Raw genomic sequence first — 24,852 nt, 5'->3', positions numbered from 1 at the left:
ACACTACATTCTACAACAGCACTGTTGTACTTTGGTTTACATGCATCAATTCATACCCAAGCACGTACGGCATACAACATAACAGGATACAGGACTCAAGCAACGTGAGCCTCTATTAAAAACCCTTTTAACGTTTGCCATACCGTCACAAACCACCTTTGACAAGGTCAATAAAAATATATGGATCAGAAACACTTTAGAAGCGGCATTGATTTACACTTTACATTCAGCAGCTGATTTTACAAAAAGGTCAGAACTGGTAGGCTGTATAAAAAAAAAAAAAAAAACGCATTTTAAAAGGTAGACACCGTGACCTACTGATACAGCACACAGCGTGTACGACAGGGAAAGTGCTGTAACTTCCCATGCTACAGCTGTGCACACAGTGACTGAGGGGTTATACTGTACAACACAGACACCTACACAACTCACGCTAAAAGAATATTTTTTATCAAGTTATTGCAATGGGATAGAAATGCCAGTATGAAATATGCACTGTAAACACACGCAGTCTGTCTATCCCCCTGATGCTGACACTCACAATCCTGTGCTACAGAAGTGACCGGAGCAGTGCTAAGCAGGGTTACAATCCTGTGCTACAGGAGTGACTGGAGCAGTGCTAAGCAGGGTTACAATCCTGTGCTACAGGAGTGACCGGAGCAGTGCTAAGCAGGGTTACAATCCTGTGCTACAGGAGTGACCGGAGCAGTGCTAAGCAGGGTTACAATCCTGTGCTACAGGAGTGACTGGAGCAGTGCTAAGAAGGGTTACAATCCACTCACCATTTGGTCCCGATTCTGATTGTCCGAGGCCAGTAAAGTCCATTCAATGTCAAGAGGCCCCGTGTCTTCTGGAGCAAGAGTGAAGCGACAGTCGAAGTTTATAGTCTCACCACCAGCTTTCTCAATGCTGCTTGGTCCAGTGGAGGTAATAGTTAATCCAAGAACAGAACCTACACAAAAAAAAAAGAACCAATAAATGGGAAATAGAACACAGCGGATTAATGTTTTTTTAGGTTGTACAGTAGAATGTGCAGACCACCACTCTGAAGGAATACTGCTTTTCATACACCCCCACCTGTACTGCATGTCGGCGCAAGAAGAAACAGAAACACACAGAACCATTCTTTAAAAGCATTTTTAAAAGAGGTCAAGTGAAAAGTACACAGTGATCATTTAAAAAGAGGACACACGCTGCGAGCAACAAGACATGGTGTTTAAACATCAAAACAAGAACAAACACAGCCACTCCTGAAAGGGCTCCTCTATTTGCAAGACACTGGTTTTAAAAAGGTAGAAAGATTCAAGCCATGATCCAGCTCAATATAACTGTATTGGATAAGGGTTGACACTGTAGCAGTTTGAGCCCAGTCTCAGGAGAATTACTCTAGAAAACACAGCAACAGAAGGATAAGCACGGTGTTCTGTGCAAAACACTGCAGAGCGCAACGTAATTACAGTATGAAGCCAAAAACACAACCATTTTACAACCAAAACAGCGCTAGACACACTGCAATGGGGTCAACTGCAACAGAGAGCGAAAGAACACCTTTGTACTTGAACAATGCAATTCAACAAGCAGCTACTGTATGCTATAAAGAGAACTGACCGAACGAGTGGTTCAGCACACAGCAAGTGGTATATCAACACATTCCAGGAGCACAGTGCAAACCACAACCTTACAAGAAATGTGCCCCCTCTGGCTTAATCCTCTAGCAGACAATGCTGCTGTGGCAGGTGTTTGTTAGTGGTACTACAGTACAAGGTAAGGATTGTATTATCTGGTCTAATTTCAGTGGTAAGCCAGAAGTGTGGGATTTTAATTTATATATTTTTTGCACTTAAAAAGAGAGATATAACGGAGTGGCGTGCAGGAAATTCATTCAAATGAATCTCCTGCACTCCACAGACACGTTCTTTCACAGTAAACTGCTCATGGCATTTTGCAACTAACCCTTATATCGAAAGTCCATCCCTCCATATCCTTTAATAAAGTGAACTGAATGATCCGAAAACGGACTCGGCAGTAATCATGAGCCTGTACAGATTATGCAAAGCAGGTTTGTGCTTGAAATGCACAGTGTAATTCATGCAAGCTGATGTTCTTATATTTCCCCTGGTACAGGAACAGGTTGCAAAGGGCTAAATAAAGCACACATGCATAAGCAACATAAGATTATTACTGTGCAGTTCACAGAAAGGATTTCTCTTTCAGGGAGAGGGCATGAGCAGCAGCTATTGTCCACTGAGAGCGGTGAGTTTAGTGAACATGATAAACGCATGCTTGGTGATTCAGACACAGTCAGATACTGACCAGGCAGAGTCACAAGTGCTTTTAAATGCCTGCTCAAGAACACACTCAAGTGCACCCAATCAAAAAATAACTTTCTGCACGTTTTTAAAAAACCATGTCGTTTCAGCCCAAGCGAGTACAGTGCAGACACGCTATTTCAGGAAGTCTGATAAGTTACTTACAGTACACAATACCATTAACCCTCAAATTACAGCGTGCGCAACGCCACTGACATTACAGCGTGCGCAACGCCAACGCCACTGACATTACAGCGTGCGCAACGCCAACGCCACTGACATTACAGCGTGCGCAACGCCACTGACATTACAGCGTGCGCAACGCCAACGCCACTGACATTACAGCGTGCGCAACACCAACGCCACTGACATTACAGCGTGCGCAACGCCACTGACATTACAGCGTGCGCAACGCCAACGCCACTGACATTACAGCGTGTGCAACGCCACTGACATTACAGCGTGCGCAACGCCAACGCCACTGACATTACAGCGTGCGCAACGCCAACGCCACTGACATTACAGCGTGCGCAACGCCAACGCCACTGACATTACAGCGTGCGCAACGCCACTGACATTACAGCGTGCGCAACGCCACTGACATTACAGCGTGCGCAACGCCAACGCCACTGACATTACAGCATGCGCAACACCAACGCCATTGACATGCCTACAGTACTGGGCCCTTTAATGCACAGAATGTACTGCTGTAAGTTTTTTTTTTTTTTTTTCTTCACAAATACTGTATTTTATTATAGCACTTATCTGTGATACTTTGAACTTTAAAAGGTCCACACACTGTACTGCAGCACAGAATGTACTGGGTGACAAATATACAGCAAGCCTACATACAGCTAGTAATTAACCAATTTAAATTATATATATATATATATATATATATATATATATATATATAAACCACTCAACGCATTTATATCCAAAACTCATCCCGGCTTTTAAATCCAAGCCTATTAAAAAAAAATGACTTGAAAGTTATCATAAAAATAATTGGCAAAGTGAATTACATGCGTTACAATTATGATTAAAAGGCCATACAAATGAATCTCTTGTTGGCAACATTCTTTTGAGACAGAAGCTACTGAACTGCACTGTTAGCCTCAGAAAGGCACAGCGATACGAGAGAATAATTAGGGCTTAAATCTGTAGCTGACTGACGGTCTGAAACACTAGTTATTCTAGGGACTGTCTGATGCTCCGCTCCAATTACAGGCTCCACACTTGAAGTTCAACAACTCAAAGTCCCGCCCTCCCTCACTGCCAGCCGAAGGGAGCCGTGGAGGTTAGGGGCCCAATGAGTCATGTCAGAACGACACCTTCAAATAAAATCAATCAATCACCAAAACAACTGCATGTACCACATGCGCAAACCATTAATCTGCTACTCAACTCACAAATAAACATGTCTGTGCTGTAGCTCTTCGATCGTCCGAACACCATCCTAGTTGATTTTTATCTATAAATTTGGCATTTTTCCATCGCCAATATAAAACCCAAGTCTGCCATTTGCACAGAAGTAGTCTGTTAAAACATGGAATAATGTTTGCTGCAAACACACCAGTCAGTCATGCTAAAGGATGGAAATAAGACTCCCACTGAATAGCAGTGTGATCCATTCCTGGTTTTACTAGCAGTTTAATAAGGCATGCTGAGAGTGCTACCTATACACCGTGGCTAATCAAGCTTGTAGTAAAACGTGGAATGGGTGAAACTGGTATGCAACAGGAGTCTTATTTACACCCGTGTTTTGGTGCGATTAACCACGGTCATAGGTCACCATTTTAAAGCGTACATTTCCTGCTATGCTAGTTAATTAGTAACTGGAGCATGTCTGTTGGGAACAATATTTGTTATGTCCTTACCAAGTGTACTTTAAACACGGTAGGAGGGTGTGCTCATGGTTCATTACTGTGAGCACTGCAAGCACACAAGGAAAACAATAATAAAACAGAAGTGGAGGACTCTACAATAATGCAGTAAAAAAACCTGACACCATTAGTACTTTACATGTCAAAAAAAACAAACAAACAAAACGAAGAAACCTGCAAAGAGATTTGTTTGGAATGTTACAGGTCACTAAAAGCAGAAGCAGACAAGCATGTGTTAACTTCCAGTTCAAAGGCATTATTCCCCTCCAGCATCCTTGTAATCCAGGGTGAGCTTCTTCTGCCTGATTCTCCCTAAAGAACGCAATTAGAAACCCTTTTGTGGGACGCAGAGGAGAGAATCCGTATCCTGGCAACAGACCCTATTGAGCGCGTTGTTCCAACACTTAGTGAGAAGGGGAGAGAGGAGGACAGTCTGCTGGAAAAACATGATTTACACAAAGCAAAGTGACACGTTTCCACAAAATAAATAAAACGATTTACAGCAAGTCTTCAGGAGTAGGCTTGCCATAAGCGGAGGTCAAGCAATGAAAATAAAAACCAGAACAAAGAAAGAAAGCACAGTGCGTGCCTTTGCTGTCCGAGCAAACACACACACACACACAAAAATCATCACTTAAATGGTGTAAACAAAGCGTGTCGGTTTTAAGTGAGATTTATAGTAGCTTGTTCCATAAAGAACAGATATGAAACGCATGTTTGTGTCTGACTTAAAAGGGGATATAGTGAAGAGTACAATACAAGAACACCACCTAATCTAAGTTTGTTTGATTAAATGGCTGTATTTAAAAAATTTCACAAGTTAAATATTTCCGACAAACTGTGGTCTGTTGTAAGCATGGTTCAGGGCTAACCGATTCATCTTATCTATGGGAAACAGCATCCAGGGCCACAGAGCACCAGTCCCCACAGTAGAACTGGACGAGAGCGCTGTCTCTGCAGGGTCTACACTCCAGCCCCCCAGAAAGAAGGTCAGCTACTGTACAGTAGCTAGAGAAGGGATGGAAAAAGAAGACAGGAGCTTGATTAGCCACAATGTACAGGTGTGTCCTACTAACCCTTTGTGATCCTATGTCAGACCTGGTCCAACATCAAAAAGACGTAAAAAACAGGTCTAGTTGTTTTTTCTCCAGAAAAAGCCAAAAAAAACCATTCAATGGCTGAGTGAGAGCTGAGAGAAGCTTGGGCCGTGGGAAAAAAAAGGGGTGTATCTCATGAATACAGATCGCCCTGGCACCAGAGATAACACAGACATAAACAAACAAGATAGCTGCTTCTGCATCCAGTGCTCAAAGAACATCACGGACATTTGCAGAGCTTTTTGAGATGTTACAGTAATAACATAATGACTTGGATCACATTATTGATGAGTTTGTTGATGTAAAGAGTGATCAGGAGATGATTTATCGGTATGCACGACTATGAAGAGGTATGTGAAAAATACAGCGAACAAGGGGTGGAGTGGGGCTGGAGATGCAGTACTGAGTGTCCTGTTGATTTGCAGTGCCTTTTAAACCTGTTTTACTGTGAAGAAAAACCCAACACACTAACAGCACATCTAAAATAAACTGCGCGTGTGAAAATAAATTGGACCTGACCTGAGATGCGCTGAATAAATGGACCGCAAAGGTTTAAAAGAATCAACTGGGAATGGATCAAACTGCAAGGCAATGTATCCCATCCCTGTATAGTATACTGTAATTAGGGGTTCCGATTTTGGGGATTTTTAAAAAAAATTTATTTCATGCATTTCTAATTTTTTTTTTTTTTTTTTTTTTTTTTTTTTTAAACTTAAAAGGACCCCCTGCAATTCAGACAGTGTTCCCATTGATTCATTAAGTGTATCGTCTGAAACCCAGGACTGGGTGCAGGGTTAGTCAGAGTTTCAAGCCCTGTAGATTATTAACTACAAATCGAAACACTGGCTAAAACCTTTGGCCCAAGCTGTAACATAACTTTAAAAAAAAATTCTCTTTGAAACACAAAGCAGAGTTCTATACTAAAGGCAAAACGAAAGCGTCATCCCACAGTGACTACTGAGATAACCTCTCCACAGGAGAAGGGCGCTGGTTTTGATCGGGCCGATTTCCATTCCAAGCGAAAGAAGTGAAGATCACGGGTCGGATGTGCCAGTGGAGAACCACCCGTGCCCGTACCGTACCGAACCGAACCCTCACGGGTCGGATGCGCCAGTGGAGAACCACCCGTGCCCGTACCGTACCGAACCGAACCCTCACGGGTCGGATGTGACAGAGGAAAAGGAGTATCGACTGTGGAGAACAGCAATCCAGACAAACCCAAGCAGCTGTTTCTTCACCTGATTCACCTGGAATGGGAAATTAGCCCGATCGACACCAATGACCCTCACCTGTGGAGAGCTTATCCGAATAATTGAAGAATCAGTTTGTGCAGCTCTAATAAGTAACTTACAGCATCAGACTTGAATTTCTTGTGAGGTAGGGAGTCCTGTACTGAAGGTATTCAGCTACTGCAAGTACAGTACAGGGTCTACCGATGCTTCCACATTTAAAACGTGCAGCTTGATTTTATCCTTTGAGATCACCGGCTGTCTCATTTAATGGGAACCTTACAAAAAGCAGTGCATCCAGCGTCCTGCTGCAGATATACAGTAAAGTCATAGGGTTGAAAATAGATCTATAAAACACAACTGCTGTAGGGCTCGCCCTGGGAAAATGAGACAAAGCACATAGAACAAGTGTAGGCTGAAGATAAAGAACAAAACACAATGGAGCCCTGGAGTAACCAGAATGACATCACCACAAAAACAAGCTCTCCCACCCTACAAAAACCCTTGGAGTGTCTGTGCACACAATCTCCAGGAGAGCTGCGCATCACAATCAATTACTCTCAGAACTATCATGTCCAGGGGGGGGGGGGGGGAGTGTACAGTACAGTAGAGTTATTCAAATAAGGAAGAGAGACAGAAAGCACTTGAAAGGAAATGAGGCATCCGTGAACAATCCTGACTGTTCCAGCGCTCAGCACATCATTGGTAAACAAACCCGTCTAGGAGTAAATGGGTAATTGTATGTAAAAATAATGTGTAAAAAATAATGTCATTGTATGTAAAAATAATGTGATATCTTGTAACAATTGTAAGTCGCCCTGGATAAGGACATCTGCTAGTTAATAAATAAATAAATAAATAAATAAATAAATAATAATAATAATGACTCCACACACCCGAACTCTTAATCTGTGGGCTTGTGTACGCGATACACTTAGAGGAAGCACTGGGGTTCCGAAAAATAGTGTACACTGTTTAAATAACGTACCTGTCATTTCTCTCTTCACTGTGAACATCCTGACAACTTTATACACTTAACTTTAAAGTTTGTTTCAAAGCTCTTTTGAAAATGGCCACTCTTAGTGCACTGGGGTTTGAGATCAGTCCTCTAAATAAAAAGGTTTCTGTAAACACCAGGGTGATGGGTGAGGAATAGCAGTCAGTCAGTCGGTCAGAGGAAGTGCCAAACTGTGGCATTTTCTGAAGCTGCTGTGTATTAACCTTTTGGGGAGAAAGCTAAAGGACAGATAGAAAAAGAAACATTTCCTGTATCACCTGCTACCGTATGCAGAAGAGTGCATCTCCACTGTGTTTATCAGGTCACTGCAGAAGACTGCGTCTCCGCTGTGTTTATCAGGTCACTGCAGAAGACTGCGTCTCCGCTGTGTTTATCAGGTCACTGCAGAAGACTGCGTCTCCGCTGTGTTTATCAGGTCACTGCAGAAGACTGCGTCTCCGCTGTGTTTATCAGATCATTTTCTAAATATATTATTGAATGAAAGAGATAACAGATGCTCCAAAATGAAAAGAATATTTGATATTGTGTTGGTTCCCATTCTGAAAGGATGCTCTGTCATGAAAACCCCTCTTGGTCTTGTTGAGACTCTGCTGCGCTCTGGCAGGGACAGGGTTAACTGCGTTCAGCAGCTAGATGAAATCCCCTCAGACGCAGCCCTGCAGCTCACCCCACCTCGACAGCAAAAGGGAGTGAATCTCCTGGCAAGAAGAGGCAAACCACATTCAACTCAACTCACACTTCCTGACAACCCAGCAGAGAATTACTTTAATATGGAGAGCAGGGCTGCAGGGCAGAGCTGTATAGAATAGAGATACTGCAGTCCTTTGAGTGGTAACTAATACATAATATATATATATACCCACCCAAACGTGACCTGTCTGCAAAGTTACACTAAGGGATAGAAACTTCAAGAACATAAGAAAGTTTACAAACAAGAGGAGGCCCCATTCAGCCCATCTTTCTTGTTTGGTTGTTAGTAGCTTATTGATCCCAGAATCTCATCAAGCAGCTTCTTGAAGGATCCCAGGGTGTCAGCTTCAACATTACTGGGGAGTTGGTTCCATACCCTCAATTCTCTGTGTAAAAAAGTGCCTCCTATTTTCTGTTCTGAATGCCCCTTTACCTAATCTCCATTTGTGACCCCTGGTTCTTGTTTCTTTTTTCAGGTCAAAAAAGTCCCCTGGGTCGACATTGTCTATACCTTTTAGGATTTTGAATGTTTGAATCAGATTGCCGCGTAGTCTTCTTTGTTCAAGACTGAATAGATTCAATTATTTTAGCCTGTCTGCATACGACATGCCTTTTAAACCCGGGATAATTCTGGTTGCTCTTCTTTGCACTCTTTCTAGAGCAGCAATATCCTTTTTGTAACGAGGTGACCAGAACTGAACACAATATTCTAGGTGAGGTCTCACTAATGCATTGTAAAGTTTTAACATTACTTCCCTTGATTTAAATTCAACACTTCTCACAATATATCCAAGCATCTTGTTGGCATTTTTTATAGCTTCCCCACAATTGTCTAGATGATTACATAAAACTCCTAGGTCTTTTTCATAGATCCCTTCACGGCCCAATTTCAGTATCTCCCATCTGATATTTATAATGCACATTTTTATTGCCTGCATGCAGTACTTTACACTTTTCTCTATTAAATGTCTGTGCTGCTTGAACCCCTTTTAACTTCTCAGACTTTTTTTTACCCACAAGGAAATTAACTAGTCAAGTTTACGGATGCCTTCCACGGTGTAATCATAAACTAATCTAACATGAAGTCTAATCTAACTTTCCTGATAGAATTAGCTTAACATCAAGAGATTTCTATATACGGTTTACACATCAGTACTGTACATTCCTCCAGAGAACCATAGGCCCGTACTGTAGCTGCTGCAGAGCAATGGCCGATTTACTGTGTGGCAATACCAGTTTCTACAGCAATCCTGCTTTCAAGGACAGATACCAGGAGAGAACACAGTGTATTTAGTGTTGTAAAACAGGTCATGTGCCACTGAAGAAAGGCTGATTCAGCTTTATTTGTTATAGAAAAGCTACACTGTTATTTGAAAATATCTTCCAATACGTCAGCAAGGGTACAGCTTGCAGGACATCCAAGTGGCTCTCGAGAAAGACGACGCTGCAGGCAAGCAGAGCAGGTCAACTGAAACAGGAGATGGGAATTCCTGGAATTCCTGAAACAATACCAGGCAGCCAGAGCGAGGGTCGTGACCCCACCCCCCCAGCACAGACGCGGCAAGCAACTGAGACCCCCCCCGTCACAAACACACAGGCCAGACAAACGCTTTTATAATGAGACAATGGCTTCGAGCAGCGCTGTAGCATTCCCGTTCAAGCGTTATCTCCACGTGACCCGCAATGACAATCTCTCTCTAAAAATCGCTACTACAACCCAATTGAGATTAAACAATAAATAAAAAAGGAACTTGAGTGATTGTGTTGATACTAATACAAGAGGTTTTAAAAATCGGGTTTCTGTTTAATTTTACTACAGCATGTTCAGCTCTACAGAAACAAATCGGCTTAGAGCAAATGAAAATTGATTGGATTGAAATACATTCAAACCCATTTTATTATATAAAAAAAAGCCCCCCTGCCCCCCATTTTTTGTCTAGTAGCGTTTGCAAACAAAATTAAATGCTGCTATCTAGTACAGTGCAGAATTATTGAGTAGCAACACAGATAGAGAAAGAAAGGGGATTAGAGCCGTGTCCCTGGTGAGAGAGCTGGGGCAGGAAACAAGCATGTGATTGTGAGTGTGTGCAAGGTGGAGCAGTCAGGGTCACAGGGCTCAGGTACAGAATGAAGAGGCACTGCAATGTGATTGTGAGTGTGTGCAAGGTGGAGCAGTCAGGGTTGCAGGGCTCAGGTACAGAATGAAGAAGCACTGCAATGTGATTGTGAGTGTGTGCAAGATGGAGCAGTCAGGGTCACAGGACTCAGGTACAGAATGAAGAAGCAATGCAATGTGATTACAGTTCAATTACCATATGCATTTGTCATTTGATCATGCTTCTTGTATTGCCAACCACTTTTGGTGACCCCATTTATTTGAAATAAAATAGGTTATATAGCAAGTTTGTGTGTACCTGCGATTAATGCTTGGTTATTTAGAATAGATCGAATACACATTTAAATAATACAAACAAAAAAATACTGATTTGTGTGGATCGTGCAACACCATAAAGAACCCAAACAGGTATTTCAGGCTCCAGAGGTACCAAATCAGCACCCAAGTCAAGCACATCTATACTGTACCATCTGACTGCGGCATTAATGCAATGTGCCTCAAGCTATTTTGTACTGCAATTAAAAATCCTCCTCCATAGGGTACCATCCAAGATACAATAGTTATATATGCGTAACAGTCTAGGAAACGGCAGTCTCTCAGCACAGGCGTCAAAATACGGGTAGAAAAAGACAGCGCCTATAACTGATCAAGAGCCAACTTTCAGTTTCTGTGAAACTTAACTAGAGTTAACAATGAAAGCTATCCAGCGAGCATGCAAATGATTTACTGGTGGCTGTACAAACACACTACTGGAGGTTAAAGTATTAACCACAGTTAATGGCGTACATCTGTCATCTGTCATTATTGCTGTGGTACTGTAGCTTGAATTGAATGGGACAGAAATCCAATAGGATTTGTTAACCCTTTAAAAAAGTACAAGGGACATGTGTCCCACAAATATAAAATTACCGACAATTCCTGGTGTACCTTAAGAGGTTAACTGGACTTACAGGTTACAATACAGCTTATATCAATCTGTGAGGCCACTACAGTGACTGCATTCTCACAATGCGATGTCCAAGCTCACCTGTTCAATTCCACAGCTCGCTACCTGAACATTTCATTCACTGTCATGTTAATCACTGTTACAGCACTGTAGGCAATTCATTTAATTGCTATTAAATCAAATCTGATCTACTTAGACACTAAACATGAATTTTAATCAAGTGCTCTCCTGTTAATGCTGTAAAAACAGTTTGCTTTAATTAATTTTTTTTTTTCTTCCTCATGAATTTACAATTCATGAAGTAAAACAAATGCTTTGTAAGAATTGTAACAATTTTTCTAAACTCACCAATTCTAGATCATCCTTTATCTAAATACTGGGTTACTATTGGCAGTATGATGTAGGTCAAGCTAGGCAACAATCATTTAAACTGAAACATGTGTAATTAATTTCCTCTCCTCCCCCCCACCCTCAGAACAGATACCTGTCTAAACAGATAAGCCACACAACACCATCACTCATGCCACTGCAATTAGAGGCCATGACGACACTGGGGGGGGGGGATTCTACATTCACAACCCTAACCCTCAGCCCAGATATCCGTCTAAACACACCTGCAGAGAGACTCACACCTGTCACAATGTACCTGCAGAGGGACACACACCTGTCACAATGTACCTGCAGAGGGACACACACCTGTCACAATGTACCTGCAGAGGGACACACACCTGTCACAATGTACCTGCAGAGGGACACACACCTGTCACAATGTACCTGCAGAGGGACGCACACACCTGTCACAATGTACCTGCAGAGAGACGCACACACCTGTCACAATGTACCTGCAGAGGGACACACACCTGTCACAATGTACCTGCAGAGGGACACACACCTGTCACAATGTACCTGCAGAGAGACGCACACACCTGTCACAATGTACCTGCAGAGAGACGCACACACCTGTCACAATGTACCTGCAGAGAGACGCACACCTGTCACATTAACCTCTCCTGTACAAGCTACATTCCTCCAGACACTGGCAGAGAAGCAGAGAAGAGGAGAAACCGGTTTGCTTCCTATGGTACAGCATGGAGCCTGTTAAGAGACTGCCTGCTCCGTAAACAAATACCTAGACTGAGCTGAGCGAACAACATTGGAGAACAGGTAGAAATATGAGACGGGAGAAGCTTTTCAGGATTGTGCAACAGTGAGCAATCGGGTGCATTAGCAGTGTGTGCCTGGAACCTGCCTCTTGTGGTGTAGTGCACTGTAGGGGATATTCATGGTTTTTAATTGCAGCAAAACAGGATGACGCCCACAACATCTTAAAGGCAAACTGGGTTTCTTTTGTGTTAAACTCACGTTGCAATATAAAAATTGACCAGTTTAAAACAAAGTCACAACACTGTAAATGTCTAAAGAAAATGACATGTAATTTTTAGGAGTAAGTTCAAAATTAGGAAGAAACTAAAAGAAAACACAATTCAAGGAGAAACATTGTCTCCTGTAGAAGTCTTTGACGTCCATGAAGACTTTGAGAAAGACGTTCGTCATTGAATTCATTCAAGTTTCTTTTGGTGTTTCTAAACTTCACACTAGTGAATGTTTAACAGTTACGGAGGATAACATCGAATTCATGGTTCTGAAGAACACAATTAACTAAATAATGTTCCGCACCTGGAAAGGGTCCTCCCTGCTCTACATGTACCTACTCTGAATACAGAGCGGCTCTGCTCGCTCGGCGCGGTTCTGCATGACGCTTCTGTGTAAATCTAACTGCGGGAGGGTGCAGAGGGAGCTGCACTACTTCAAAATCCACTGGCCTGGAGAGAGAAACCATGCAAGAACTACAACAAAGCACGCACTTCAGCTTGAAAGCAGGTCTTCACTCTGGCCAAAGCAAACGACAAAAGGCACTCGCCGAAATTAGGGGTGGGAAATGTCAAACCCTACAGACACACTACTAGTGTACCCGAGTTGTGCACCAGGGTTGGGGTTGTCTGCTGCTAGTCCAGCGACACAGGCAGAGTAAAGCATGTGGGGTGTTGATTGGCAGCTCTGCTGGCAGGAAGCCCCACCCCCCGCCCGCCCGCCCGCCCGCCCGCCCGCCCGCTACAATCACTGCAGCAGCGACTGACACGCGGAACTCTCGGGACTCACAATTTGCTTGGAATCAATTCAGGTTTCTTATAGAACTAAGTTTTATCGCGGAACCTCTGAATCTGAAGTTACAGAATGGATACTTCTCCGAAGAGAATCACATGTCTGCATGTTTAGTAGCTTCATAGCTGGGAAGAACAAAGGTCATTCAAACATAAATTCATGTCAATGGGGTTTTATGAGTTTATGGTGCAAATGGAGCTTTCTATTTTCACTGTTTTGAATAGAAACAAACAAAAAGCAGCTGGGAATATTAGAATGACTTCCTGTTTTGCTTCAGACTTCGTTAAAACTCCCCACTCTGTCAATCCTTAATTATATACTAGATTCTTGTTAGTCACGGACTGTGCGCCACCACATGCATTGCAAAGCCCTGTTTATAAAACGCAAGCACAACTTTACTGTAGAGACTCAGTGAAAATGTAGTGCCAATGAAAGAGATTACCTTCCCTGGCCAGCTGGATCAAACTACATTAAAAGCAGTTTCATCAAGTGACGTCATTACTGTACCAATCCCACATGTTATTATTTCATGTGTGCGTGAGAGAGAGAGAGAGAGAGAGAGAGACAGTCATCCTTAGTTGTTCTTTATAGAAGACATGAATATTTCTGTCTGTACAGTTTTGCATGTAGTACTCTTTCAATTTAGCTACAATAATAAAAGTGAGGAATTGCATTTGATGTGTTAACATGCATACAGGAAGTCTTGTGAATGAATTGCTGTAACTACTGTAGTAACATATTGGATGCAATGTTATTTATTGAAAATCAAGAACAGATATTAATGAAGTAATCTACAGTACATTACACTGATACATTACCACTTCGCACACAGTATAGAACTCTAGACATTGAATAGCGACTGACACCTCAATGGGTGACAAATAACTGATATAATAACACCAATCGCTGGAATTTTTGGATGCAGATCGACACACAGTATCAAATGCAAACAACAATGTTCCTCTCTGTTAGAAATAAAGAAACGAGCCATGGAAACATGCGAGGGAGAAGTCAGCTGTCCTGCTGAAGTGTTTATAATTCGTCCCTTCTTGCTCCAAGGCAATACTCTTAAAACATCTTCAGACCAATCAGTAAGCTACTGGTAGCTTTTAAATGTTCGTAGACTGGTTAACCATTTACAACGTTTGTTTAGCAACCCCCCCCCAGCAAACAGAGAGACCTGTAACCCAGAGACCCCTCTCAGGAGGGCAGTCAGCGTCCACGCAGCTCAGCTAACTCTTGTTTCAGTTGGCGGCTCTTCATTGGCTGACTCTGATGAAGAGCACAGCAGGTAGTGATCCAGTTACCGGATAAGCCTGACACTGTCCACATGTATCCACAGACCTGATATGGTTGCTAGGATACTTGTTTGAAAAGAGGGGGTTCTGGGAGCAGACCAACTGGGCTGGAGAAAGAACAAGGAAAAAAAAAAAAAAAAAAAACACGAAGTGGAGGAGCAAAGTGAATGAAACCTTTGTGATGTTGGCTGAAAGTATAGAGCTAAAAGGGGGAGGGGTGCCCAAGTGTAATACACATGTACATCATTATTTAATCTACTTCAATTAAAAAAGGACTGAAGTCCCATTTCTAACAATGTAACAAAACCCCAGGGCCAGCTTCACTAAGCTAGGCTAGCACTTACTGTAGCAGGCTGCCAGACAGCAGATTGTTTACCCATTTTAAATTTTATATATATATATGTTTAAGATAGAACAAAGTCCATGTGATTAAAAGGATAAACGTGTTCTGTTCTTTATTTATTTTAAATGGAAGGGAATTGGATTTAGCAGACTGATACGGTTCTGCTTTGTGAAACTAGACCCTGGTGTTCAGAGGTGAATTGTTCAAACAGAGGGTTTCTGTCTCTATGCACACACACAATCCCCCTATCTGCTGCATCCTTGCAGAGCTCAAAGTGCCTTACTGTGCACAGCCCCACAGTGCATTACAGTGTCTACCAAACCCTCGCTTGTCCTTTCATTCTCCGAGCCGCCCGGCTCTGTATGCTAATCAGGGATCTTCTGCTTTGCATACATGCTTCTCTATTAAGAGTCTCACCAGCATCATTTCTAGCAAGGAAACTGAATGCAGTAAAACAAATCGCTGGTTATTTGCACTCAACCGCAATCCCTGACACAAACACCTATCACCATGATGATGTCAGCCCGGTCTACTGAGTGAACACAATGTTCTAGAATTGCCATTGTTTAGAAAACAGTTCTAAGAGAATGCCCACATCATACCATCCCCCATTACATCTCCTACAGAACCATTCGCATCGCTTATATTACTGTATCAAATCAGGAGTTTGAAATCAAATAAACCCAACGCACTGTCCATTCCTATCCATGGGGCAACACACGCCAAACCCTTTCTCTCATGAGGTCGTCCTGTGCGAAATAAGAGCATCTAGTTCCTGCTTAGATTAAGCTAGTGGCTGGAAAGGTTTCAGTGTGCACTCAATGCTACAAGTCAATATATGCATGCCTCAGTAACTCTTCAACACCTACTAAACAAAACCAAGTTATTCTGCTGTGCCTTGATTACACAAACTCCATGCCTTACAAATCAGTTCACCCGACCAACCAGCTCTGAGTGTGTTTTAAAAACTGAACCATTTCTTCAATGCAAAACACACCCATTTCCAGCTGGGTGTACAGTCATAATAAGGCCAATGGAAATGCACAGGGTGCGGCTCGGCTGACACATGTATTTGTGTACAAGACTGCTTGCCTACAGCATTTAAACTGTACACGTATTACTTTGTAATCCAGGGATGGCAATAAGACTCCCATTGCATAGCAGTTTGATCCATTGCTGGTTTTGCTATGAGTTTGATAAGACACCCCTGAGCTTGTTACCTATACACGCTGTGGCTAATCAAGCTCCTAGTAAAACCTGGAATGGGTGAAACTGCTAAGGAGTCTTACTGCCATCTCTGTAAACAATTAGGCTATCACCTATATTTCACCAGAATACGTATCTTTGACAACAGCTACATGTTCAGACACTCTAAACGATTAGCAGTCATGTGACATCATGGATCTCAAGAACATGCATCTCCCTGCAGTGCATTCTTCATACACATGATATCTGCTTTACAGTAGAATGGAGCTTACAACCTAATCTGCACTGAAGACACATACCTCAGTGTACAACACATCCCTGTAATCAAAAGACAAAGAAATGAACTGGATGCCAGAACAGAAAGAGAGCTCCAGCATTAACCCTCAGTTACACAGTGCGCTCAGAGTAATGTCTCAAACTCTTAATCCTTTCTGTGAATTACTACAGCGCTTTACAGGAACGTCCAAGGTAGGAAGTAAGGTATGTGCTTCATGTGTCAGCCAGTTTTTGTCTCTCTCTCTCTCTCTCTATATATATATATATAAAATAAATAAACTAACTTTAATGCTTATGAAACATGATTAAAAACAAAGGAATGTTTTACAAAGCTGTTTCCTTACTTGTTAACCAAACAGGGTTGTGCCACAATGGAAAAATAATGTTAACTCGTCTGTACACAGTAGACAGCAACATAATGAATCGTCAAACCTCACACAATGGCTCTTACACAGCACCGCACCCACGTTTCACAAGCAGATTCATGAATGCTCAAGGCAATACACACATAGATAAATAAACACATAACACAGGGTAGCAGTGTGGAGTAGTGGTTAGGGCTCTGGACTCTTGACCGGAGGGTCGTGGGTTCAATCCCAGGTGGGGGGACGCTGCTGCTGTACCCTTGAGCAAGGTACTTTACCTAGACTGCTCCAGTAAAAACCCAACTGTATAAATGGGTAATTGTATGTAAAAATTATGTGGTAACTTGTAACAATTGTAAGTCGCCCTGGATAAGGGCGTCAGCTAAGAAATAAATAATAATAATAATAATAACTAAACTATCAAACAGCAGTGAAGCTCGGAATGAACTTAGACCTCTGTTAATTTACTGTACAAAGCAAAGCAAACCAGAGAACTGTCGAGCAGAGCCCGTCATCGCATTACAAGACGTGGGTCACGATACTTGTTGCTACAGGACAGCGAGGTGCACACAAACACAAAACATACATCCTGTGAAACAACAACATGTGCAGCAAGAGAGAGGCATGCTACTGGATCCGTGTTACATAGAATTCATTTACAAACACACACTTACTGTAAACCATAAGAATATTACAAATCAAATAATAATACAATAATTAATAAATAAATAAATAAATAAATAAATAAATAAAACACTTAGGTATCAGATGTGTATATTATATAGATTAAACTAAATAAACATACATACATACATACATACATGTACACACACGCGCGCGCGCTCAGCACAAAGCATTTTCGTGGTTCTCATTTTTTTGTTACACCAGCGAAGTTTGATGTGTTTTTATTATTCATTTAAAACTACAGACGCTTAAATTTTATTTCAGTCTTGTTCCTTATTCTTAACTACTCAGTAAAAGCGTGAGAATAAACACGCCTCGGTTTTCGTTTCACCGTCTCCTACACATCCCGGTCAATGAAAAACAAACTTTCTCTGTTTCTAACGCCATGGTACGAGCATTTACTGAACTAAATATTACAAAACCAAATAAAACAACTCACCTGCAAGCAAAACGCCGAGGCACAGCGCGCACCGGAGCATCACAAAGCCCATTTTTGTCTCTTAAATAATTCCACAGCTCAAGGGTAAACACCAGCCGGGCTTCTCCTCTCCGACGCTCCGCGATTCTTATTGCAGCGCTCCAGGAATCCGCGGATCAGCATCCCAGCCTCGGCAGGTGGATCGAGGGCGTGAGGGATTCACGCGTCACTTCCGGACAGAGGGACGAACCCCTTCGCAATGAAAACGGTGCTGAGGCGCCCTCTTCCGGTTAATCAAAACTTTCAAATCTATTTTCATACCCAGGTGTGAAATTCCCAGGCGGGTGTAAACGTTACATCAGTATAGACAATATATCCCATCCCCATACTTTCCAGACCCTGGGTACTCACCTACAACAGGACCAGGCTGGCCATGCTACAATCACAGCGTTGGATTAGAGAATATATCCCATTCCCATACTTTCCAGACCCTGTGTACTCACCTACAACAGGACCAGGCTGGCCATGCTGCAATCACAGCCTTGGATTAGAGAAGATATCCCATTCCCATACTTTCCAGACCCTGTGTACTCACCTACAACAGGACCAGGCTGGCCATGCTGCAATCACAGCCTTGGATTAGAGAAGATATCCCATCCCCATACTTTCCAGACCCTGGGTACTCACCTACAACAGGACCAGGCTGGCCATGCTGCAATCACAGCCTTGGATTAGAGAAGATATCCCATCCCCATACTTTCCAGACCCTGGGTACTCACCTACAACAGGACCAGGCTGGCCATGCTGCAATCACAGCCTTGGATTAGAGAAGATATCCCATCCCCATGCTTTCCAGACCCTGGGTACTCACCTACAACAGGACCAGGCTGGCCATGCTGCAATCACAGCCTTGGATTAGAGAAGATATCCCATCCCCATGCTTTCCAGACCCTGGGTACTCACCTGCAACAGGACCAGGCTGGCCATGCTGCAATCACAGCCTTGGATTAGAGAAGATATCCCATCCCCATGCTTTCCAGACCCTGGGTACTCACCTGCAACAGGACCAGGCTGGCCATGCTGCAATCACAGCCTTGGATTAGAGAAGATATCCCATCCCCATGCTTTCCAGACCCTGGGTACTCACCTGCAACAGGACCAGGCTGGCCATGCTGCAATCACAGCCTTGGATTAGAGAAGATATCCCATCCCCATACTTTCCAGACCCTGGGTACTCACCTGCAACAGGACCAGGCTGGCCATGCTGCAATCACAGCCTTGGATTAGAGAAGATATCCCATCCCCATGCTTTCCAGACCCTGGGTACTCACCTACAACAGGACCAGGCTGGCCATGCTGCAATCACAGCATTGGATTAGAGAAGATATCCCATCCCCATGCTTTCCAGACCCTGGGTACTCACCCTACGACAGGACCAGGCTGGCCATGCTGCAATCACAGCCTTGGATTAGAGAAGATATCCCATCCCCATACTTTCCAGACCCTGGGTACTCACCTGCAACAGGACCAGGCTGGCCATGCTGCAATCACAGCCTTGGATTAGAACAGATATCCCATCCCCATGCTTTCCAGACCCTGGGTACTCACCTACAACAGGACCAGGCTGGCCATGCTGCAATCACAGCCTTGAATTAGAGAAGATATCCCATCCCCATGCTTTCCAGACCCTGGGTACTCACCTACAACAGGACCAGGCTGGCCATGCTGCAATCACAGTCTTGGATTAGAGAAGATATCCCATCCCCATACTTTCCAGACCCTGGGTACTCACCTACAACAGGACTAGGCTGGCCATGCTGCAATCACAGCCTTGGATTAGAGAAGATATCCCATCCCCATACTTTCCAGACCCTGGGTACTCACCTACAACAGGACCAGGCTGGCCATGCTGCAATCACAGCCTTGGATTAGAGAAGATATCCCATCCCCATGCTTTCCAGACCCTGGGTACTCATCTACAACAGGACCATGCTGGCCATGCTGCAATCACAGCCTTGGATTAGAGAAGATATCCCATCCCCATACTTTCCAGACCCTGGGTACTCACCTGCAACAGGACCAGGCTGGCCATGCTGCAATCACAGCCTTGGATTAGAGAAGATATCCCATCCCCATGCTTTCCAGACCCTGGGTACTCACCTGCAACAGGACCAGGCTGGCCATGCTGCAATCACAGCTTGGATTAGAGAAGATATCCCATCCCCATGCTTTCCAGACCCTGGGTACTCACCTGCAACAGGACCAGGCTGGCCATGCTGCAATCACAGCCTTGGATTAGAGAAGATATCCCATCCCCATACTTTCCAGACCCTGGGTACTCACCTGCAACAGGACCAGGCTGGCCATGCTGCAATCACAGCCTTGGATTAGAGAAGATATCCCATCCCCATGCTTTCCAGACCCTGGGTACTCACCTACAACAGGACCAGGCTGGCCATGCTGCAATCACAGCCTTGGATTAGAGAAGATATCCCATCCCCATGCTTTCCAGACCCTGGGTACTCACCCTACGACAGGACCAGGCTGGCCATGCTGCAATCACAGCCTTGGATTAGAGAAGATATCCCATCCCCATACTTTCCAGACCCTGGGTACTCACCTACAACAGGACCAGGCTGGCCATGCTGCAATCACAGCTGTATTTTTTGTACTTATTACTTATCCTACAGTCGTGTATTCTGTCTGCTTCTCTGTTGTGTTTATGTGTGGATTAATGACCACGATCTATTCCAGAACTAGAGGAGTGCATTTCAGGCAGAACAGTGTAGAAGTAGTATCAGGGTTTTATTATTATTATTATTATTTTTATGTCTGGCATTGTGGTTAATACACAAGAAGCAAAGTGGCAAAAGACACATGTTCAGAAAGAAATATCATTACTCTGGTTTAGTTATTCCTTTATTTTAGAGAAGACTATGTCATTTAAATAAACTCTTTTAAAGATCATTTTGGGTTTTGTTTATTAGTTAGGGTTGCCAGCTGGCCCCATAATTCTGGGACACTGTAAGACTGGTCCGGCTTTTTAACATACGCTTCTTGAGCAGTCCACTAGAGGGTGACAAAGGATTTCTGTGATGTTTTTTTGATGCTGCTAGGTCAAATAAGGTAAACTTCTCGTAAACGTTCATTATTTATTGTAGCAAGTTCCCGGATGATTCTGAGGTCAGATCACAGTTAAAGCCTTGTAGAATAGCGCTGTTTCTGCACAGAAGGAACAAAATTAAAAAAAATAGAAACAATATGAAAATTCAACAATAATCTGTTAACCTTTCGATATTGGCTGGTAAACACAAACTGTTTTATTGTAGCTCTTGTTCAGTCCTGCTTCTTCAGGCCCGAAGACGTCACATAGAAAGCAGTTTAAAGTTACATTGTCATGCTGGGTCTCTATCCTCTTACGTCGTCTCAGTCAATCTGAGTGGGAACACTAACGTTTTATTAAATGATATAAAGTGTTTCATTTATTTTTTGATGGACTCTTTATGAAGTCGAATTCAGGAGCAACTCTCCCGCTCTAGCTGCCAGATTGTCTTTCACCATAGACATATGAAACACAGGCTAGATCAGCAGTGACTGTATAACTGTAGCACCATCTAGTGAGCAGGTCTTGTGCACAGGTACTGCGTATTGACAGCAGTACAAAAGGATTCCACTAGATGGCGCTGGCTCAACCTAAGCAGACCCCTTGTTGATCCAGCCTGTGTTACACATGACTGTGGTGAAGGAGAATCGGCTACTGCAGCTAAAGACCTGCCCCTGAACTCAGGTCAAAGCACTTTAACACACAGCATATCCACACATTGAATTCAATGACTAAACTAACTAACTAACTAAACTAAACTATCTAAACTAAACTAAACTAAACTAAACTAAACTAAACTATCTAAACTAAACTAAACTAAACCTTTTGCCCAAAGGATCAGGATTCAGGGTGAAAATGAATTTTGAAACAGAGCAAGCCTAGTCCTAACCAACTGATTATGAACTAAAAGCCTCTCAGTGCTTTAATAGCCTGCAAAGGGAGCCACTGCCACTGTCTGCTTCCATGCTGAATACAAGCTGCTGTAACAGAAGTGATGGATTGTAATGTGAGTGTTTTAAACTGGGATGGTGATGACAGGTAGGATTTTAATCATACACAAATCACAACAGCACAATCACTCTCTGTTAGTACTGTTTACATTGTGTAATGAACATTGTAATTAATGACAGTGTGGCTCTATCATAACAGATCTCTCTTTCCATTGTAATTAATGACAGTGTGACTCTATTATAACAGATCTCTCTTTCCATTGCAATTAATGACAGTGTGGCTCTATTATAACAGATCTCTCTTTCCATTGTAATTAATGACAGTGTGGCTCTATCATAACAGATCTCTCTTTCCATTGTAATTAATGACAGTGTGGCTCTATCATAACAGATCTCTCTTTCCATTGTAATTAATGACAGTGTGGCTCTATCATAACAGATCTCTCTTTCCATTGTAATTAATGACAGTGTGGCTCTATCATAACAGATCTCTCTTTCCATTGTAATTAATGACAGTGTGGCTCTATCATAACAGATCTCTCTTTCCATTGTAATTAATGACAGTGTGGCTCTATCATAACAGATCTCTCTTTCCATTGTAATTAATGACAGTGTGGCTCTATCATAACAGATCTCTCTTTCCATTGTAATTAATGACAGTGTGGCTCTATTATAACAGATCTCTCCTTCCATTGTAATTAATGACAGTGTGGCTCTATTATAACAGATCTCTCTTTCCATCGGATCCCTTCTCGCTCCACTCTGCATATCGGTGTAACAGCACTGTTTGAAAGCTGCACCCTCAGCCTGCTTGCCTTGCTATTCATCACTGTGCTGGATCCCTTCTCGCTCCACTGCAGCTGCTCCTCCCTGGGGATGGGAGTGTCTTCTCTGCTTTGCCTGCCTGCTGAGGACAGCGCTGGACCAGCTCAATTAAACAGACAAACCGCTGTAGGAGCAGCGAGATTCTCGTAAATCCAGAGACCACAAACCAAGACAGAGCCATACAAATCACTCTGGGTTCATAGGAAAAACAAATCAGGAATTCCCTTGTAAAAGTGTCCCACAGTAAAAGCACAGCAAAGTGGAATACAACTCAGTGAAAGCATGATAAAGCATAGGGAAGCATTGCAAAGCACAGAGAGATATGGTACACATATTAATAAACATGGCAAACCAGGCTAAACCATACCCCGCTCAGCTGGGGAGCGGTACAATGCATCTCTCTGTATTTCTATACCCTGCTTGGCTGGGGAGCGGTACAATGCCTCTCTCTGTATTTCTATACCCCGCTCAGCTGGGGAGCGGTACAATGCCTCTCTCTGTATTTCTATACCCCGCTCAGCTGGGGAGCGGTACAATGCCTCTCTCTGTATTTCTATACCCTGATCAGCTGGGGAGCGGTACAATGCCTCTCTCTGTATTTCTATACCCTGATCAGCTGGGGAGCGGTACAATGCCTCTCTCTGTATTTCTATACCCTGCTCAGCTGGGGAGCGGTACAATGCCTCTCTCTGTATTTCTATACCCCGCTGGGCTGGGGAGCGGCACAATGCCTCTCTCTGTATTTCTATACCCTGCTCAGCTGGGGAGCGGTACAATGCCTCTCTCTGTATTTCTATACCCTGCTCAGCTGGGGAGCGGTACAATGCCTCTCTCTGTATTTCTATACCCTGATCAGCTGGGGAGCGGTACAATGCCTCTCTCTGTATTTCTATACCCTGATCAGCTGGGGAGCGGTACAATGCCTCTCTCTGTATTTCTATACCCTGCTCAGCTGGGGAGCGGTACAATGCCTCTCTCTGTATTTCTATACCCCGCTGGGCTGGGGAGCGGCACAATGCCTCTCTCTGTATTTCTATACCCTGCTCAGCTGGGGAGCGGTACAATGCCTCTCTCTGTATTTCTATACCCCGCTCGGCTGGGGAGCGGTACAATGCCTCTCTCTGTATTTCTATACCCTGCTCAGCTGGGGAGCGGTACAATGCCTCTCTCTGTATTTCTATACCCCGCTCAGCTGGGGAGCGGTACAATGCATCTCTCTGTATTTCTATACCCTGCTCGGCTGGGGAGCGGTACAATGCCTCTCTCTGTATTTCTATACCCTGCTCGGCTGGGGAGCGGTACAATGCCTCTCTCTGTATTTCTATACCCTGCTCAGCTGGGGAGCGGTACAATGCCTCTCTCTGTATTTCTATACCCTGCTCGGCTGGGGAGCGGTACAATGCCTCTCTCTGTATTTCTATACCCCGCTGGGCTGGGGAGCGGCACAATGCCTCTCTCTGTATTTCTATACCCTGCTCAGCTGGGGAGTGGTACAATGCCTCTCTCTGTATTTCTATACCCTGCTCGGTTGGGGAGCGGCACAATGCCTCTCTCTGTATTTCTATACCCTGCTCGGTTGGGGAGCGGCACAATGCCTCTCTCTGTATTTCTATACCCTGATCAGCTGGGGAGCGGTACAATGCCTCTCTCTGTATTTCTATACCCTGATCAGCTGGGGAGCGGTACAATGCCTCTCTCTGTATTTCTATACCCCGCTCAGCTGGGGAGCGGTACAATGCCTCTCTCTGTATTTCTATACCCTGCTCGACTGGGGAGCGGTACAATGCCTCTCTCTGTATTTCTATACCCTGCTCGGCTGGGGAGCGGTACAATGCCTCTCTCTGTATTTCTATACCCTGCTCGGCTGGGGAGCGGTACAATGCCTCTCTCTGTATTTCTATACCCTGCTCAGCTGGGGAGCGGTACAATG

The 24,852-nt window shown here is 43.6% G+C and overlaps 1 protein-coding gene across 2 annotated transcripts in view; it reads right to left on the bottom strand.

Moving 5' to 3' along the window:
- Positions 1–18,301, bottom strand: part of LOC117405419 (coxsackievirus and adenovirus receptor homolog) — a 34,333-nt gene extending 16,032 nt beyond the window's left edge. For both annotated transcript variants that reach the window (XM_034008468.3, XM_034008467.3), the window contains exons 1-2: positions 18,066–18,301; positions 783–952 (exon numbers count right to left, since the gene is read on the bottom strand). In XM_034008468.3, the coding sequence (XP_033864359.3) occupies positions 783–952; positions 18,066–18,117 (222 nt within the window). In that variant the 5' untranslated portion in view covers positions 18,118–18,301. The remainder of the gene's footprint in view (positions 1–782; positions 953–18,065) is intronic.
- Between the last annotated feature and the right edge of the window lie 6,551 nt (positions 18,302–24,852).

Source organism: Acipenser ruthenus, chromosome 9 (assembly GCF_902713425.1).
Source record: "Acipenser ruthenus chromosome 9, fAciRut3.2 maternal haplotype, whole genome shotgun sequence".
In the NCBI taxonomy this organism is placed as follows: Eukaryota; Metazoa; Chordata; class Actinopteri; order Acipenseriformes; family Acipenseridae; genus Acipenser; species Acipenser ruthenus.
The sequence above is the reverse complement of the archived record's forward strand: the minus strand, read 5'-3'. Positions and strand labels throughout refer to the sequence as shown.